This window comes from Peromyscus eremicus, chromosome 16_21 (assembly GCF_949786415.1).
Source record: "Peromyscus eremicus chromosome 16_21, PerEre_H2_v1, whole genome shotgun sequence".
NCBI lineage: Eukaryota > Metazoa > Chordata > Mammalia > Rodentia > Cricetidae > Peromyscus > Peromyscus eremicus.
The window spans coordinates 12,430,065-12,451,625 of NC_081432.1; the positions used below are offsets into that span (position 1 = coordinate 12,430,065).

At 38.9% G+C, this 21,561-nt stretch overlaps 1 protein-coding gene across 9 annotated transcripts in view; it reads right to left on the reverse strand.

The window, feature by feature from the left end:
- The window catches only part of Pcdh15 (protocadherin related 15), a 623,956-nt gene that overhangs the window by 85,241 nt on the left and 517,154 nt on the right, over window positions 1-21,561 (reverse strand). For all 9 annotated transcript variants that reach the window (XM_059244015.1, XM_059244010.1, XM_059244012.1 and 6 more), the window contains one exon: window positions 10,134-10,261. In XM_059244015.1, coding sequence (XP_059099998.1) covers window positions 10,134-10,261 — 128 coding nt within the window. The remainder of the gene's footprint in view (window positions 1-10,133; window positions 10,262-21,561) is intronic.

A 21,561-nucleotide genomic window follows, 5' to 3' on the forward strand; every position in this document is an offset into this window, starting at 1 on the left:
AAACATTAGAATTATAGGCATAGGTGAGGGTGGGGAATCCCAAGTCAGTGGCAAAGACCAGATCTTCAACAAGATCATGGTTGAAAATCTCCCCAAACTAATAAAGACTCATCCATATAAAGGCAAGAAGCACATAGAACACAAAATAGACAAGACCAGAAAAGAAAATCTACATGGTATATCAAAGAAAGTGTGCAGAAAGCTGCAGGAGAAAAAAAAGGGAAACAACAGAATGACATAGATTTCTCAATGAAACTTTGGAAGCCAAAAGAGCCTGAAACAGTGCATTCCAAGTCCAAAAAGATGTTAATGGCCAACATAAAATAACACACCCAGCAGAACTATTTGCCATGTTTGAAGGAGAAAGAAAAACTGTCCATGACATAAACAGCTGAAAAATGTTTGTATTTAACAAAGCAAATCTAAGGAATATCTGTGAAGCATTTTTTAAACTGAAGAAAGAAATGAGCATAGCAGAGAAATTGTGGAAAGAAATATAAAGCCATAATTATTGAAACACAAAATACCACTGAGAACACCAACAACTACTCCAAATATCAACAACACAATGATCACAATCAACACATATTTCAGTAATGGTACCTTAAATATCAAGGACCTTAACCCTCCAATCAAAAGATAAAGACTGACTGAATGGATGAAAAAATAATCCCTACTTGTCTGCTGCTTACAAGAAACACACCTTAATTTTAAAGATTGGCACTGCCTTGTAGTAAAAGGATGGACAAAATACTCCAACCAAATGGGACCAAGAAGTGAGCAGGCATCTCTATACTAATAGGCAACAAAATAGACTTTAATCTAAAACTAATCTAAAGAGATAAAGATAGACACTTCCCTCTAACCAAAGGAACTGTTAACCAAGAAGACAATACTATCATAAACATATATGCGCCAAACTTTGTAGTTCCCAATTTCATTAAAAAAATCTACTGCAGGATTTAAAGACACAGATTAACGTCAATCCATCAAGAGTAAGTGATTTCAATACCTACTTTCTCCAAGAGACAGATCATCTGAACCAAAAATAAAGAGAAACATAAAAATTAATTGACATCATACATCAAATGGAATTGGTAGATATCTACAGAATTTTCTATAAAAACACCAAAGAACACACATTCTAATTAGCAGTGCATGGAATCCTTTCTAAAATAGACCACTTTGTGGGACACAAAACAATTCTTTACAAGTTCAAAAAGTTTGAAATAACTCCCTATATCCCATCTGACCACAGTACAACAAAACTTAAAATTGACAGACAAAAAAAAAACCTTATGAAAATAAGCAAATCTATGAAGATTAAATAACTCATTACTTAATGATGAATAGAACAAAGAAAATATCAAAAGAAAATAAAACTTCCTAGAAGGAAATGAAAATGAAAAAGCAACATAACAAAACCTCTGGGGCACATTGAAGACAGTCCTACAAGATCAATGTATAGCTCTAACTGCCCATGCTTAAAAAATTAAACAGAGCAATAATGATGCAACCCAAAAAGTCAGAAAAAAAAGAACAAACCCAATCTAAACCAAATCAGTGGCAAGAAATAGTAAAAAATCAGAGCAGAAATCAATAAAGTAGAAACAAAAAAAATACAAAAAAATCAACAAATCTAAGAATTGTTTCTTTGAGAAGATAAACAAAACTGACAGACCCATTGCCTAACTAATGAAAGGGAAAAAAGGACCCACATTAACGACATCAGAAACGAACAGGGAAACATTACAATACAGAAGAAATTCACAATGTTATAAGGGAATATTTCAAAAACCTGCACTCCATTAAGCTGGAAACTTAAAAAGAAATGGATACATTTCTGGGTGCAGTCAAACCACCAAAATTAAACCAAGACATCAATAACTTGAACAGACCCATTAAAAAATGAGGAGATTGAAATAGTAATAAAAATCCTTCCAGTTAAAAAATCCAGGACCAGATAGAGTAACAGGCAGAACTCTATGGGATATTCAAAGATATACAGCCAGTCCTTCTTGAACTATTAAAAAATAAAAAGAAAAAAATGATAGAAAGAAACAGAAGCAACACTTATAAACTTATGCATATCCAGTGTTACTCTGATGCCCAAACCAGGTAAAAACAACAATAGAAAATTATAGGCTGATATCTCTGGTGAATATGGATTCAAAAATAATCAATAAAATACTTCCCACCAAAATATAGACATATATCATAAAGATTGTACACCATAACCAAGTTACCTTTTCCTTGAAATGCAGGGATGGTTCACTATACACAAGTCAATAAATGTAATAAACCACTTAAATGGATTTAAAGACAAAAATAACATAATCATCTCAATAGATGAAGAAAAATCCTTTGGTGAAATCCTTCATGATAAAAGTCCTAGAGAACGGAGGGCTAGAGGGAACATATCACAACACATTAAAAGCTATATATGAGAAACCCACAGGTAACCTCATCATAAATGGGCAAAGTTTGAAGCAGTCCAACTGAAGTCAGGAACAAGACAGGGATGTCCATTACCTTCAATCTCTTTCATCATTGAAGATGAAAGTACTGGCAGGAGCAATAAAGCAAGAGAAGGGAATTTAAAGGGTACAAATAGAGAAAGAAGAAGTCGAACAATTCCTATTTGCAGACAAGATGATATTGTATGTTAGCGATCTCCAAAAATTCTACCAGAAAACTTCTAGAAACAATAAATAAATTCTGCAATGTGGCAGGATACAGAATCAACTTGCACAAACCAATAGTTTTTCTGTACATCAACAACAACACAGAGAAGGAGATCATGGGCACATTCCCATTCACAATGGCCTTAAAAAAATTCTAGGAATAAACCTAACCCATACAGTGAAGGACCTCTACAATGAAAACTTTTAACCTCTGAAGAAATACATAGAGAAAGACATTAGAAAATGGAAAGGAATCCCATGCTCATGGATTGGTAGAGTTAACATTGTGAAATGGCCGCTTTGCCAAAAGCTACTTACAGATTAAATGCAATACCAATCAAAATCTCTATTTTATTCTTTGCATAAACAGAAAATAATCCTAAAATTCACATGGAACAATAAAAGACCCCAGGGAGCCAAAATAATCCTGAGCCAAAAGGACAATGCTGGAGGGATTATAATTCCATATTTTAAGACATATTACAGAGCAATAGTAACAAAAACAATATGATCACAAGGAGTCATAGGAACCATATGTGTTGAAATCTGAGGACAGTGCTGAGCTGGCTACCCCTCACTGGCCCTGGGGTATCTGCCCCCCCAGCATTGGTGAGCTGGCTCTCTGCACTAAAGAGAGACGGCCCCAATGACATGGACTTTGGAGAGCTGGCTCTGCCCCTTGCCTGAGGAGGGCAGTCCCTGACTGACCTGCCCAGCTACCACTCAGACTCACATCCTGGCTCTTGGGTTGGTCCACCTTAACATCTAGCCCATCTATGACCTGCCGGAGTGCATGAAGGGACTCATCCACAGGATCTCCATGACTTTAGGCAATTGCAGAATACTGGAGAGGAGTTTAGCTGAGGGTCCAGTGATGATCGTGTGCCAGAGGTGTTGAACTAGACCAATGGTTCATTGCAATAAACATTTTGTAGGTGGGGCTGATTGGACAAAAGGGTATACTTTGTGACTCACCTCAGCAGCTCCAGATGCCACTAGGATGAATGAAGAAGTTTTGGAAAGATGGAGAAGGGAGGTGATTTTTGTTTTTAATTAAAATTTGAGGGGAGGGGTTCTTTTTTTTTTTTTTTTTTTTTTTTTTGGTTTTTCGAGACAGAGTTTCTCTGTGTAGCTTTGCGCCTTTCCTGGAACTCAGTCTGTAGCCCAGGCTGGCCTTGAACTCACAGAGATCCGCCTGGCTCTGCCTCTGAGTGCTGGGATTAAAGGCGTGCACCACCACTGCCCGGCAAGGGGGGGTTCTTTTTGGGGCATGCTGCAGGGGTGAGGGGTAGATATGGAGGGACTCAGAGGTGAGTGGGATTGGGGTGCATGATGTGAAATTCCCAAAGAATCAAAAAAGAATTATGTTAAAAATACTAAACAAAAACCAAAATAAAATAAACAAATAAAACAACGTGATACTGGCATAAAAATAGACATGCAGACCAATGGAACAAAACTGAAGACACAAACGTGAGCACATGTAACTTCAGCCACTTAATATTTGACAAAGACGCCAAAAACATACACTGGAGGAAATAAAGCATCTTTAACAAATGGTGCTGGGAAAACTGGATGTCTACATGTAAAAGAATGAAAAAAGACTTGCATTTATCACATGGTACAAAAACGAACCCCAAATGTGTCAAAGACCCAAATATGAAATCAGAAACACTGAAAATTCTAGAAGAAAACATAGGCAGTACCCTACATGATGTGCGTATCAGAAAGGACTTCCTGAAAAGGACTCCATTTGCCCAATTTAAAAGGCCAACAATTGACAAGTGGGACTTCATGAAGCTAAAAAGCTTTCACACAGCTAAAGAAATAATTAGCCCGGTGAAGAGCAGACCACAGAATGGGAGAGGATCTTGGCCAGATATACGTTTGACAGATGATTAATACTCAGAATATACAAAGAACTCAGAGAACGTTGTTTAAAAAAGGACCCCCTTGGATCTGAATAGAGAGTTTGAAGAAGAAGAAGTAGAAGAAGAAGAGGAGGAGGAGGAGGAGGAGGGGGAGGGGGAGGAGGAGGAGGAGGAGGAGGAGGAGGAGGAGGAGGAGGAGAAGGGGAAGGAGGAGAAGGAGGAGAAGGAGGAGAAGGAGGAGAAGAAAGAAGAAAAAAAAGGCTAGGAAATATCTCAAAAAAAGTGTTTGTCATCCTTACCAATTAGAGAAATGCCAATCAAGACAACTTTGAGATTACATCTTACCCCAGTGTTAATGACAAAGATCAAAGCAATAATTGACAACAAATTCTGGAGGAGATGTGGGAGTGAGCACCCTCATTCACCCACTGTTGGGATTGCAAACTGGTACACCTATAATGGAAATCAGTGTGGAGAATTCAGGAAATGCTAAAAATAATTCTCCCATATGATCAAGATATACCAGGCCTTACATATGCCCAAAGGACTGGATATCCTACTTAATAGACAGTTGCTCATCCATGTTCATTTCTGCTTTATTTACAATAGCCGAGTAATGGAAACAACCTAAATGTCCTACAACTGAAGAATGGATAATGAGAATTTGGTACATACATTATAAAATACTATTCTGCTATAAAGAAAAATAAAATCATGAACTTTGCAGGTAAATGGATGGGACTAGAAAAGATCATATTGATGGAGGGCACCCAAGCCCAAAGATACACATCCAACATTCTCTCTTATTGGAGGATCTTAACTCCAAATCTTCAGATGTGAATATACATCCTGGAATAAGAGCAGAAACCCGCAAAACAGAACTATTGCTGGGATAAGGGTGCTGGGTAGCAATAGAGAAGGGAATCTCAGGTCTGAGAAATGGGAAAGAGGGTTGCTTCAGGGAGAGAAAGGGAGGTAAATCCAGGAGAAGGTGGGGGAGGGTAAAGGAGAATGTAGGGTGCATAAGTCAATGACAGCCATCACAAGAGGAAGAATTGCAAGGACACTGGAGTAGGCTTTGCACAAAGAGGATGAAACGCTGTTGGCAACTTAGGAAGTGTGATGGTGAGCCAGCTCGGTGGATGAAGGCACCGGCTCCACTAGCCTGTCCGCATGAGTTTGAGTCCCCGAACCCATGAAAAGGTGGAAGGAAGAAGCAACTCCACAAAGTTGTCCTCTGACCACCACACACCCACTATCCACTTGTGTCACTCCCACAACATCAATACTAATACATTTTTAGATGTATAAAGATGCATGTAATCTGCATTAATCCGAAAGAATTAGAATAAACCATAAGAAACCATTATATGTCCACCAAATGGCTAAGGTATCAAGGATAGACAGAATTTTTTTTTTGGAACAACCAGAGTGCTCAGGCACTGCTAAAAGTTTAGACATTAATTGGTGTAAGGCTTTGGAGAACACTGTAACATCAACTATTAATTGTGAGCATACATGCCAACCCTTGTTGTACATTTCTACTTTGGTCTACCAACAGAAATTAATGCATATGTTCCTTAAAAGATGCCTAACATGAAGCTGGAAAGATGGCTCAGAGACCTGTTGTTCTTCCAGATGTCCTGGGTTTGATTCCCAGCACCTACATTGTGGCTCACAACCATCTGTAACTCTAGTTCAAGGGGACCTGATGCCTCTTCTGACATTTCCTTTAATTCCCCTAAACATTCTCTTTAGACTTAAGGCCCCAGTAATCTAAAAGTCAAAATTCTGTATAGCTTATAGTCATGTTGAACATTTTAATAATACTCAGTGTCCATTTATTCCAAAGATCTACTACAAACATATCAAAGAAAATATTTAGTGCAATAAATATATTTTAGTCAAATAATGTATACCCAGAAGTCAAACAGTTTAGATATATAGAAACATCAAATCAGCAGCACACATAACCAGTTAACATACCTCACGTAAGTGGATCACACCACTGTTATCTCCTGTAGGTCTATTCCATCTCATTGAGCATCACATCCTCAGGGTTTATCCAGGATAAACTACATCCAAGATTTTACTCCCCTTTAGGGATGAATAATATTGCATCATATGTGTAGACTAGAGTTGCTCATTCGTTCATTTGTAGACAGGCATATGGATTGTTCCCAGTTTTTATTTATCTTTTTGATTGACATCCCTGTATCTCTTTTGGATTTCCCACCTGGCTCTTATCCTGCCTTACCATGGGCCAAAACAGCTTCTTTATTCACCAATAGTAGCAACACATATTCACAGTACATACAGAAAGGTACAGAAAGTACAGAAGGTACATCCCACAGCAGGACTCTCATGTCCGAGGGCATCATTTACAAAGGCACAAGTGTGCTTGGCTTAGGCTAGCCAGTTTTTAGAGGAGGCTCAGCCTCTCCTAACACATGGGATCCCAAGAGGATAGACACCTGAATAAAATTAGACAAGCAAAGCAAGTAGAAGCCAAACACACCCTCTAAACTGTCCCTCTGTGGCAAATCACTTAAAGCTGTCGTCACTTCTATTCCAGACGATTGTGTTCTACTCAGTGTAGTATAAACTCGCAGTATGATTACATTAGATGGTATGTCCATGCAGAGTTAATGGCTGCTGCTCTCTCCATCCTTATTTCTTTTTGTCTCCTTAACCAGAACGTTATTCGTTTTTTTTCTTTTTTTAAAGAAAGCTAGTTTTCTGTATTTAGCACACAGTAGGAAAAGAGTACACTTACTTCTTAAGCATGAGCGCCTAGCAAGCCAGTTAGCATATTAGATGCTCCAATAGAGAGCAGATTCAGAACTTCCTTATTTCCCAACACATACTGGGCAATTCATTCCATCAGTTGTCTTATTGTGTTATCTTCATGCAACATATTTTTAAGTATCAGCTCCAGTCCACGCTACATATTCTAAGGCTCTACAGCTTTCTTTCTTGGTATTTCAAAGTACCGTCATTTCTATTTTATGCGACACTTTTCTTTTCTCCTTTGTTCTTTAACTGGCAGCATCTTTGGAAAGGTCTAACTTTCAGTATTTTGAGTTTTATGGCAGACTAAAAAAAAAAACTTTTATTCATAGTAGATGAAATCCGACATTACTCTAATATGCGACAGCAAGTGGCTTAAAAAGCCTCTATCATAATCCCAGGAGATTTCTCATTTTAAAACCATCTTTTTCTCAAACCTCCCAGGAGAGTAGGCGCCAATTCAGGGTTACTTTTGAATACTATTTTCCAACCCCGTGTATGAACTGAGAACTGCTTTAACTCATGCCTGCTGGGATAAAACGGGAAATAGAAGTTTCCTGCATTCCAGGCTAAGAGCGGCGACTGTGTTGGCCAATAAAGACTTTCCCACTAGCTTACCAATCCCTCGCCTCCTACTGCTGTTCTACTGACTTTTGGACTCACCTGCTGCCCTGCACTAGGGGAATCTATATACCCTCCTGTCTGATCTATCTACCCTTTTGCACCAATGTTATCTTCTGTGTCCTCCAGAAAAGAAAAACAAACATGTTCTTTCAGTTTTTGAAATGGTTCCTCCCTTTAGGTCCACAGAGCAGTCTGTGCTCTCGTAAGTGAATTCCTTCATCAGGTCTGTCCACCAGTGCACTGCCAATCTCTGTTCAGTCATCCCATTCCAAGGTTTCTGACCATTGCAGGGGGCATGTCTCACCATCAAACACTGATTTCCATGAAATGCTTGACCTCTCATGAATGTTTCCCACACAGACTTCTCTGTCTGTGTGGGAACTCAGAGGCTCTGGGATGTTTATCCTCCCCTCTGAGCATTGCCTTTACATTTGATTGTCGGCTTGGCTGAAATTTCTTTTGGTTACTGAAGGTGTTTGATAGGTGCTGAAAGCGGATGGAAGCGCAAAACTCATCAAGGAGGTCCTGCTAAAGGGAAAGAAAGATAGCTCCTAATGAGCAGAGCACAGGGATGCCAGAGCCGAGCTCGCCAGGGATCAAAACGACTTTGTATACTTTGTGTATAGCCGTTAAAACGGTTGTTAAGGTGATTTCAGAAAAATAACTATAACTGATAATCTACTATGAACTAAGAATCTAACTCTTGCCCTAATAAGAAGAAACCATTAAAAATTGTACTGTGTACTAACAAAACAACTGAAAGCATGTGAGAGTATTTAAACCGTCTCTAGATATGCTTATGGATGGTAGATTAAAACCGAAAGCATCCATCTGAAACTTGTGCAGCCTGTAAATTATATAAGTAGTTGGCAAAATTTTTCTGACTATGAAGGGATTAAAATAAACCTTTAGTCAAGTACCAAAGTTAGCAGTGTTTATGGAGTGTTATTTCTTGCTAATTGAAGCATCACTTGAAATTTGAAAAGTTATTGTAAGACGGCAATCATTTTCATTGTAAATTGATGATTTCCATATCTGTCACTAGAAATTTCATTTTGAGACTCTGTGGAATTATTCTGAAGTGATCCTAATGGAGGCATGGAAACTCTCCCTAGAGAGGGCTGACATGATGGCTTAGCAGGTAAGGAGGCTTGCAGCACACACCTGGAAACCCAAGTTCAAGCTTCCAAACCCCAATAAAGCAGGAAGGAAAGAACTGACTCCAGAAATGTGACCTCTGATCTGTCCACCTATGATGTGACCCCCAGCCATGGAATCATGTATACACAAACACAATAATAAATAAACACATAACAAACAAATAAATGAATAAAAAACCCTAAATATATACTGGGTAAAACACTGTAACATTTTATGTAGACTATTATAAGTAATTTGACCCCATTTTTGGTAAAAATATATTAAGTTGCTTAGTGGTTCACCTCATATAAACAAAGTGTGTTGAGTTTGAATAACAAAATGTATATGTTTCTATCATGTTTGAATGTGAAATGTTCCCCACAGGCTCATGTGTTTGAAGACTTGGTTCCCAGAGGGAGGTGCTTTTTAGGGGAGCTTATGGAACCTTTAGGAGGTAGAGACTTCCTAGAGGAAGTGTGTAATTGGGGTGGGCTCTGAGATGTTAGAGCTTGGTCCCACTTCCTGTCCACTCAGTGTTCTGAACTGCTGAGGTAATGTGCTGGTAGACCTCCTGTTTCCGGTGCCAAGACGTCCCCATCGTGATGGGTTTATCCTCTCTGGACTGAAGATCCAAAATAACCCTTTCTCCTTAGGTTGCCTTCATCAGGGTATTTTATCCAGCAACAGAAATAAAACTAATGCAAACTCTAGTTAAAGAATTTCATGCTTTTAGCCGGGCAGTGGTGGTGCATGCCTTTCATCCAGCACTAGGGAGGCAGAGACAGGTGGATCTTTGTGAGTTAAAGGCCAGCCTGGTCTATAGAGCTAGTTCCAGGATAGCCAAGGCTACACAAAGAAACCCTGTCTCAAAAACAAAACAAAAACTCAAACAAACAAACAAAAGTAATTTTGTGTTTTTAACAGGTGTATAAATGCTATTGATACAAATGATGAGGCTGTAACATATCTGCAAAACTCAGAGCTCTTTGCTCTCAGTGTAGTTTCAGGGTTTCTTTTCTCATACCTTCACTCTGAGCACAGATGCAAACATCCTTGCATCTTCAGACACACCGCCAATGTAGAATTTCTTCTGAAACACTGGGGGGTGATCATTTTCATCTTGAATCTCAATGTACACTTTAGCTGTATTACCTAGAAAGCAAGATATATCTTTATTGGTGATTATTCATTAGAACAAAAACCACTAGTAATGTGGACCATGAAAGACCAGCTCCCACGATCTGCTCAGGGTAATAAAAGGAATGCCTTAGAGTATCGAGGGATCAGAAACTTTTATCTGAGGGTAATTAGGAATAAGTTTTAATCTATCTATGTCTGGGGAAACAAGAAAACACACATGCTTCCTGATGTTCATTTTCTTTTTTATTTCATCTTAAAAATGGTCTCTGACTCTTTCTATTGAGAGCCACTGGTAGCAAAAGTCCATGAGAGTATACAGCAGTGACAACTAGTGTTCAGAAGGTCAACCTGTTAGAACTAAGGGTTCGGTTTGAGCAACCATCACACAAGGCATTGTGGAATTACTGCCTTTTGAATGAATTGGCTGTCTGTTGTTGTAAACTTCTTGTGCGATAACAGCTATGATTCTCCCCATTTACCATGCATTTCCATGTAATGTGTACATGTAATCCCATGATTGCATCTTAATCTTATGAGCACACATAATTGTGGCTAGTCTAGAAGATGGTTTCTTATTTAACTGTACAATTTTTTGAATAGAAACATACTAAAATATGCTTCATGCTAGATCTATTGTTCCATGTGGACTGTAGACACTTAGAGGTCTTATTCTCCATCCTTAGCTACTGACAAGGTAAATATTGGCCAGACAAAGAGTGTTTGTAGGACTTTCACAGAGCAGAATTGCAGGTGCCTGGCCTTGTTAGATCAAAACTCTTTAGAGGAATTACAGTGAACCAGAAGTGATAGTGCAGGTGTCTGGCCTTGGTGTGTCTTAGTCCTTCAAGATATCAAAAGCACCTGCATTGCCCTAAGCTTCCTCCACTAGCACCTGATTCAAATAACAATTAACACTTTGTATTAATTCTACACCAGTTTTGAATGCAGTATTTTAGACTCAGTAGACTAATTATATATAGGTCCTGAGATTCAGGTGACTATCAGGCTGTTAACTGACTAACCATATCTGGATATTATTAATCACATAAAATAGTACACACATTCTTTGCCTTTTTCTTAAATCTCTAATTGGTTTAATTTCTTTCCTTGTAACCTTTGTAGCTATCCCTTTAAGAGATAGTCAGAGCTTTTTACAACCTACAGCTGTTGTCAATCACCAGTTAAGATGACCAAGTCTTTGCCAAGTGTGACTCTGATCAGAACCCTTATCCACTTATCCCTGAGTTTACTTTGTAGGTTTTACTAACAAGTTGTTAATGAATGTATATATATATATATATATATATATATATATACACACACACACACACATATCTATATCTATATCTATATCTATATCTATATCTATATCTATATCTATATCTATATATACACACTCAGGGGAACAAAGAAGGGGGAGAAGATGGAAAAGACCTGGATAGATATGAGAGAACAGCAAGAAGAGAACTGATTGATTGAGGACAAAGATGAGGACGGAGATGGAAAGAACTAGGTAGAATGAAGAGAGAAAAGCAGGAGGGACTGAGAGCAGGAGGGACTGAGAGGAGCTAAGTATGAGAACAGAAAAGAAACTGTGCAGATAGAATTGACTGAGAAGAATAAAGTGAATGGACTAACAAGCGTGCGCGCGCACACACACGCGCGCGCGCGCACACACACACACGCGTGCGCACACACACACACACACACACACACACGCACACTTCACTCACATTCTGCAGCAGCTCTCACATAGCTCTACACAGCCATCTGTCTCCATACCACTGCTGCTGCTCCACAGCCAAACTCTGGACAATTAAAAGTTACATTTTCAGGGCCCTACCCATTCTCAAGACACAAGATAAGTCACATAGCTTCTCTTAGGCTAGTAATGTCACATTGACCCATGCACGTAGCTCTAAATTGGTGAGGGGTCCCAGACAGTTAACAACTGGCTGAATTGAGCGGTCAGGGTACATGCAGAAAGGAAGCTACTGTAAGGATTGTGTTTTGATGTAAACAGCCTGGCCTTGATTTAGCAATAAACAACACCTGGGAATTAGTCTTTGTGTATATTCTGTGGGGACAGTTTAGTCTGTATTGGACTAGTTCTAAGGTCTTTGCAAAATGTGTAAAAGCCTGTCTTTGAGACTGAGAATACTGTTACTTTCCTGTGTCAGTAAAGAATAATATTCTGGTAATACTTCTGTTCATCAGAATTATACAGCTTAAACAAAAATCCACACCTAAACATGTGCCCAGAGATGCAAAGCACACTACCAAAGGGCTGTACAAAGCACCTCACAGCTGTCCTTATAGGGAGGTATAATGGCGGCACTCAAGAAAGTTACACACAGAAAACAGCTGGTTTCCACAGCCAGTGACCCCACGGCTTGGCCAGTGGGGCTCCCCATCAGGGAGTTATACATCCGGTGGGTCGACTTGTCAGACACTAGTTGTCACCTGCTGTATACTCCCACGGCCCTTGGCACACTAGAGTAATTTTTATCATACTTTTAAAAAAGTGATGCATGTAATTTGTTAGAAGGTCATTCCTTGCCCAATTCTAGGTCAAGAGGAGATGGAGAAGAATGGTACTAGTAATTTAACTTTTACTTTTTGGGGGACTAGACATTGAATCTAGGGCTAATGAGTGCTAAGCAAATATTCTTTCAGTGTTCTCAAACTGCCACCATTTGAATTACCATGCTATAGTAATTTCCTTTCCACTTAAACTTGTTTAATTTATTTTCCATTTTGTAGTAAGTAATAAATAAGCCATCCAAATTTTCTTTATGGTGTTACTGGACACCGGCTTACTGAAAACCAGTCGGAACTGTATTATAGGTCATATGGTTCTATAAGGTATCTATATTTGACTAAGTAGGGACTGGAGAATTCAAATTTTCACTTGTTTATTTATTAACACAACACATACATACATATATGCACACACATATACAAATGATAATTTTAAGGTAAATCATCTCTTGTCCCTGTTGAATATCTTTTGGTTCAATGGCCTAGGCCAGCTCATGAGGGCTTTGAGGTAAGAAGGCTTATGGGCAACTCAAAACACAAGCTGTCACTTGAAGATGAAGGAATGGGGAGGCTATGGGTTGGGTGTGATTGTCTCCTAAGGTGTCTCATGTCGGAGATTTGGTCCCCTGGGTGGCAATATTAGGAAGTGATGGAACTGTTGAGATTGGGACTTTTGGGGGAAGTCACTGTATGTGATAATCATCAAGGGCCCATGTTAACTATCTTGGAAGTTTGTCTTAAGGGGAAAAAAATGATGCTCTATTTGTTTTGACTTTAGTTCTTTCCAGGTAATTTACCCTTTCAACACTCATTTCTCCACAAAACCTGGACCAAGTCAAGTCCGAGACCAACCCCTGAGCCCACAAACTAAGAATCAGATAAACTACTTAATGAAGTACATAGTCTCAGGTAATTTATTAGTGTAACAAAAATAATTGAAAATCCTAAAAGAGGAGTAAATGGCAGATGTTACTAACTTTTACTATAATGGATTTTCCTTTTCTTCCCCCTTCCCTTCCCCCCTCCCCTCTCTTCCTTACTTTTTCTTTCTTTCAGACAGAGTGACCTCAGATTTGACAGGTAGTATCAGGGATGACCTTGAGCTTTTGATTCATTTGCCCTTACCTCCTCAGTCCTGGGATGGGAGCCATTCTCCACTAAGCCCAGTGTTAAGGTGCTGAGCATCCAACCCAGAGCCTTGTGGGTGCTAAGCAAGCATGCTCCCATCTGAGCTCCATCCCCATGCCATAATCTTTACTGCTATTGATTTCAATTCTGGTTATGATTGTACATGCTCACAACTAGTGATTTTGCTTATGGTTTCTATGTGCAACAGATGAAAATATAAAGGTCAGTTTTGAACACACTGTAAAAAACGTTGAGGTCTTTGAAACATATTTACCTTTCCCAGGCATTTTAACAAACAGCAGCAGAAGGCTGGGGAGTTATAAATAAGCTTCATTTGTAGGGACACTCCACCTTAGCAAAAAGTTCAAGAAGCCAATACACCCTCAGGCGTTAGGAAAAGTAATGTGGATGTCAGTGTTAGAACTTAAGGCAGTGATTCTCAACCTGTGGGCCACAACCCCCTGGGTCAAATGGCTCTTTCACAGGGGTCACCTAAGACAATTGGAAAACACAGATATTTACATTATGATTCGTAGCAGTAGCTAATTACAGTTATGAAGTAGCAATGAAAATAATTTTATCATGGGGGGTGGTGGTCACCACAACATGAGGAACTGTATTAAAGGGTCACAGCATTAGGAAGGTTGAGAACCACCGACATGGTTTGTAAAAACATCAATTGTATAAATTACAAATGCACAGGAAACATTTTAAATATCTCCAAAGCACCTACACAGCAAGTTTTAGTAATCTTTAAAATAAATATGCATAGAAAAAATACAAATTCCTTTTTATAGTTCCTCTAAAGTGGTTGATTCCATTTTTGTGACGGAAGTGAGCTTTTCATCATGCTATCTCACCATGATGCACACGGGCTGTCAGCACTGCTAGGCTGCATCATGACTGCATAGAGACTGTACTTAGCTTACATCAGCTCTATGACTAAATCATACAGAACTATACACTTGAGACTGGTGCTCCCAGAAACCATGCAATCATGGCATTGCTATTCTTTTTATTTTACACACACACACACACACACACACACACACACACACACACACACACACACTGGTGACATTATTAAGGCCACTCCACGTAGTTAAAAGGGAGGTTTATTTTATGGGATACAAGTGAAGGGATAGGTAGGTTGCAGGGTCTGGGAAAAGTGTGGTGCAACCCGGTGGTGTTCTCTGGAGAACTTTGCTCGGTCTACCTCCTGCGTCCAGGGTGCAGGAAGCAAGAGAGCCAGCATATCCAGATCTCGGGTCTTCAGGGTCCTCTCTTGGCCCTGCCTTGTAGGCGTGATAGTTACCGAAACCTCAATGGGGGTTGGAACTTCCAGATCAAAGCTGGAATGGCTACCCACTACACACACACACACACACACACACACACACACACACACACACACACACACGTATACATGAGTGTTGCCTGAATGCATGTCTGTACATAATGTTCACACAGTGGCATTTGATGCCAGAAGAAGACTTCAGATCCTTTGGAACTACAGATGGCTGTGAGCTGCCATGTGGGTGCTGGGAACAAAACCTAGGTCCTCTGAAAGAACAGTCAGTGCTCTGGATGGCTGAGCCACCTCTCCAGCCCCAGTGTTGCTATTTTTAAATAAATTCCACCAGGAGCTGGTTAGGGCAGAGCAGTGGTGAGCACCCTGGGTTTAATGACTTATTTATTTATTTTTAAATTACTCAGTCACCTGTCAGGAAATGGCATTTATATTTGGGTAACGACAAGTAGCTGAAGCATTTGTGTTGAGCTTTAGTTGGTCACTCTCTTTGCCTGTAACATTTCTTCCAATCTGATTTTAGCAGATGTTAAGAATATTTGCCTTGCCATCCTGCAGAATAACAATATTGGATTGGGATGGTATGATAACTTTGATCTGCTTAATTACATATATCCCGACATATATGACAAAAAAGAAAACAAGGAAATCATAAATTTACATGATCACATGTACAAAAGCACATGATCAAGTGATCATCCTTGAAATCTTGTACTTAGAAATAGCATTCTGCATACTGAGTAGGTTTATTTATATCTAGGAATATGTATGTATACATATGCATAAATGTAACAATTAACAAAAAAGAGTCAAGCTTTTAAACAATTAACAATTATTAAAGCAGGGCAGGAACCTGCAGGCAGGAACTGAAGCAGAATCCATCAAGGATCACTGCTTACATGGCTCGCTCTTCATGGTTTGCTCAGCCTGCTTTCTTATATACTCCAAGAACACCTACCGAGGGGTGGTACCAGGCTCAGTGGGCTGGGATCTCCCATGTCAATCATTAATTATGACAATGGTCTATACACTTGCCTGTAGGCCAGTCTTATGGAGCATGTTCTCAATCAAGAGTCCCCCTTTCCAGGCACGTCTATGTTTGTGTCAAGTCAACAAAACCCGACCAGCACATTCTACAGCTTGTCAACTTGACAAACAAATATAATAAACAAACACCATTACACCATAGTCTTTCATTTCTGGTAGTAGTCCTCTAGATGTCATATTGGTAATAAAATGACAATATAAGTATTTCAACTTTTCAAAGTTCCAGTCTTTAAAACTTTAAACATTTTAAAAGCTCAGTCTCTTTTTGTTAATTGTCAAAAAATAAAATTAGAGAGAGAGAGAAAGGTGGTTAGGGGGACTGTACAGGAGTGTTTGGAGGGAGGAAAGAGAAGGCATAAAATTATGTAATTATATTATATCATAATTAAAAAATAAAAATATCATAAAATGTCCATATTTTTGGCTCTTGGTAATTACAAGACAGGATGTGACAGGATCTGCTCCAGGGGGTGCAGAACCATCTAAAGATGAGGTGATGAGGTAGTTATTAGCACTCTCAGTTTTAGAGGGATTAAGAGGAACAGAGGTTATATAGTAGTTCAACCTCCCCTGAGTATGCAGCATGCCTGAGATTTGAACACGTGGTGATATCCGACTGAAAATGACTAGCCCTTACATGTGCTGGCTACCACCTCTGCCTCCTCGGGAAAGAACAAGTTGTGTGCGTCCATCCCAGCAAGGATAAATCAAAAGACAGTCGACTCTTCAATGCATACATCATCTTAAGGTTACATTTATAAAATGCCCAGCTTTCTTTGTGAGCTCCTCCAGTTTTGCCCATTTCCCCTGCAGTCTTCACCACTCCTAACATGTTCACTGATTTTTACCCCCATTTCTATCTTTCCAACCTCACTGACATGTTTTTATTTTCTCCTGAGACCTTACTGCTTTCTGAAATGGGCTTATCTGGCTCCAGCACGCTGGTAGAAAGTTCTTCTCTGCACTGTATGTTTGACCCGACAACTTTTTATTGAATAAGTTAATGGATTAACAAATATTAGAACAGAGTAATAAATCTTAATGTTTAATTTTTTCAAACTATGATTTTAGCATAGTCATCCTCTATGGACTGTCCAACCTGTCCATGCTCTGGCCTATGGGCTGCATGATTTGGGCAGGTGGAAATGCATCCAGTGTATTTGCAGATGGCAGCATCATGTTGTAATGTCAGAAGGTTAGACATCCCTGGCCTTACAGGACCTGGGAGATGCAGAAAGGAGCAAAGCTGAGCCACCACCCCCCACTTTAGTCTTATTTCCTAATTTACACATGACACTCTGATTTGTTTTCAATTTGTTATCAGAGGTAAGACTGTTAGAACTCAAGACCACTTATCCACTTTTTAAAATAATATTTTTTAATCCTTTGAAATTTTATACATACATAAAATGTATTTTGGTCAGATTTACTGACGGCTTCTGACAAAAACACTAAACAATTTAAAAGTGCAGGGAGCTAATGAATTCCATTGGTGGTGATAGTTTATTTGTGCTTTAACAAATAAAGCTTGCCTGAGGATCAGAGGAAAAAGCCAGCTGCTATATTAAACATAGAGGTCAGATAGTGGTAGCATATGCCTTTAATCCTAGCATCTAGGAGGCAGAGATTCATCTGAATCTCTGTGAGTTCAAGGCCACACTGGGAACAGAGCCAGATGTGGTAACACGTGTCTTCAATCCCAGCACTAACCATAGAGGTCTGGAGGTCTGTACAGACAGACAGGAAGTGACAGAGCTGGGCGGAAAGAGGAAGTAAGATGGTAGAACAGAAAGGTATGTAAGGCATGAGTATACAGGAAGTAGCTCTTGGGCTGAGAGTTTCCTAGCAGTAAGAACTTATGGCTGGCTTGTTTTATCCCTCTGATCTCTCATCTTTCAGCCCAATATCTGGCTCTGGGTTTTTTATTAATAAGACCATTTAGTAATTTGTGTTAAGTGTGTGTGTGTGTGTGTGTGTGTGTGTGTGTGTGTGTGTGTGTCTGTCTGTCTGTCTGTCTGTTTATCTGTTTGTCTGTCTATCAAGGTAAATCCAGCTGTTCAGCTCCCATGCAGCTGCTGGATGAAAGTATGAGACAGTTAACAGCAATATTTAGAACATGGCAGTTGCTGTTGGTCCCCTTCTCACTTCTAAACCCATTTATCCTCTAGCACACCCCAGGAATTATAATTATAGTCATAATTCATGAATGAAAACATAAATTACATGTGGAATTTCCCAAATGCTTACAAATACTTTATTATAATTTACGTGCATAATGTCTGTCTGCTTGTGTGTGTACATGCATATGCTTGTGGGTTCCTGTATGTTCCAGAAGAGAAGCAAAGCGCTCCTTAACCACCAAGCCATCTCTCAAAGGCATTTTTTTAAAATTATGGTAGCGTTCCTATTAGTTCTTAAAATAGGCCTGAGGTTGGTATATGTGCCTAACTTTTATACCCTAGTTTAAGGTATAAAACTAAGCATTAAATATTGCTTCAAGGACCCATCAACATTAACAATTCAATTCATAGTAATGGAAAAACTTATGGGTTTTAACTTAGGAGTAGAATTTAAATGGTGACATTTTAGGATTATTGTATTGACTCCCTTTAGATTAGCAGTTCATCTTTGTCTTAGTTAGGGTTTCTGTTGCTGTGATAAAACATCATGACCAAAAGCAACTTAGGGAGGAAAGGATTTATTTGGCATATGCTTCCATATTACTGCCTACTGCTGAGGAAAGTCAGGATGGGAACTCAGAACAGGGCAGGAACCTGCAGGCAGGAACTGAAGCAGAATCCATCGCGAATGACTGCTTACACGGCTTGCTCTTCATGGTTTGCTCAGCCTGCTTTCTTATATACTCCAAGAACACCTACCGAGGGGTGGTACCAGGCTCAGTAGGCTGGGATCTCCCACATCAATGATTAACCAAGACAATGGTCTATACACTTGCCTGTAGGCCAGTCTTATGGAGCATGTTCTCAATCAAGAGTCCCCCTTTCCAGGCATGCCTATGTTTGTGTCAGGTTGACAAAACCCAATCAGCACATTCTACAGCTTGTCAACTTGACAAACAAACACAATAAATAAATACTGTTAAACCATAACCTTTCATTTCTGGTAGTAGTCCTCTAGATGTCATATTGATAATAATATGACAATATAAAACATTCCAACTTTTCAAAGTTCCAGTCTTTAAAACTTTAAACATTTTAAAAGCTCAGTCTCTTTAAAACACCCAGTCTCTATCTAAAATTGTTAGTATCTCAAAAACTCCAATGTCTTTCTGAAATTCTAAAATATCTTAATTGTGGGATTCTGTAAGATAAAAAAGTAAGTTACACACTTTTTTTACTCCAAGAGGGAAAACTAGGCAGTCAATCAAATTAAAGCAAAACTGAACTCTGGAAGTATCAATAACTAGGCGTCCAATGTCCAGGACTCAGGGCCTCTGGGCTCCAGAAGAAAGCTACATTATTTTGCTAAGTTTCTGTTTGCTGGTCTTTTGTGTTATTAGCTCTCTTTAATTTTTTTTTTTTTTGCTATCTCAAGAATCCGTGGAGAGTTAAAATTAACAGAAGATGTTCATTTATTTGTCCTAATTCCATTCACTTAAATTCTGATAAACTGGGACCTTTTTTTTTTTTTCCAACAAAGTTGAATGTGTCTGCTATAAACTTAATAAAGACAATTATCTTTACTAGTTGATGAATCCCCTGGCATCTGGCTGGGAGAAAAAAAGTGTAGGACTGTCAGAAATCATTTGAGGAGAGAATGGCTCATGATTTCCAAGTTATTTGGAGAATCGGAGCTCTGTATTCATTTCCTGTCACCAGATCACAGATGTGGTTCACCAACTCAGTGATACAAAGGAAAGGAAATGCTTCAATGCAGAAACATTCAAATGTGTGCATTCATCTAGTCATAACACTTTCTAGGCTTATTCACAATCACGTGTGCTCACTATTCTGTGTTGCGGAACTTGTGGGGGACTTTAAATTACTGGCCTTTAGTTTTAAAGAGATTAGTAAATATACAAGATTCCAAAGAAATAACCATGCAATCTAGAAACAATCACTCATTGCTCAAATTTAAATATGTCTAAGGTTACATTTATTTTACAAATGCCATCATTTAGTATATTACACAAAAGACATAAAAATTACTTTATGAACTGTAATTTAATATAATTTGGCAGTTAGCTTTGGAATTTATGTTTGCAGTCTTATGTAAAACTCTTTATGACAGTCAGCTAAAGCACAGTTGTGAGACAAGTGTTTTTCTAATTGTGTGATTTATATTTAGAATAAAATTAACTTTGTTTTTGTACTGTAAAATAAACTAGTCTGCTTCTTCCTTTTCCTGCTAATTTTAGATAGATGATAATAGATACCCTTCCTCTAAATATATAGAACTCTAAACATTTTTTTCTCTATAAACAAACTTTTCAACTAATTTTATTGCATTTAATGATTAGCATACTTTGATTTACCTCACAAAAAGGTTCTTACAGATGGGAAGTCTACCTTGATCAATTATTAGTGCTATAATACGTTAATTTCTTGGTAATTTCTCCAGGGCTACCATCCCTTTCTTTTCCTGGAGACATTACTAAAATTGATTTATTTCCTGAGGAAAAGAGTTAACATAAGTATTGGTGGCAGTCTGAATGAGAATGTCCTCTAGGCTAACATGTTTGAATAACTGGTTTCCAGTTGGTGGTGCTATTTGGGGATGATTAGAAGATAATGCTTTGCTGGAAGAAGTATGTCACTGAGGCAAGGCTTTGAGATTTCAAAGCCATGTGCTTTTCCTAGCTTACTCTAGTCTCTGCTTGCAGTTTATCGTGTGTGAGCCCTCAGCTTCTATTCCAATTGCCATGTCTGTCAGCTGCCATGATTCCCCACCATGATGGTGATGGACTCCTATGCCTCTGAAACTGTAATCTCAAATAAACCCTTCCTTCTATAAATTGTCTTGGTCATAGTATTTTATCACAGCAGTAAAAAAGTAACTAAGACGGATATTGCTGTGGTCGGCCTGATCATGCTGTTTTTACAGGACTATAGAGGCCTTTGAACTTTGTACTTGAAAAGCAGATAAATACTGTTAGTGGAGCTTAATGGACCCTCTGAATAGGGACTTGGAAGACAAAATTTCTAAGAGCAATGTGGGACCATGGAGGCCCAGTTCCAAAGGTTTCAGTGAGGAAAAAAAAATCTTAGCGACTGGCCTAGAGATTCTTGTGATATTTTGGTAAAGAATGTGGCTGCTTCCTAAGAAC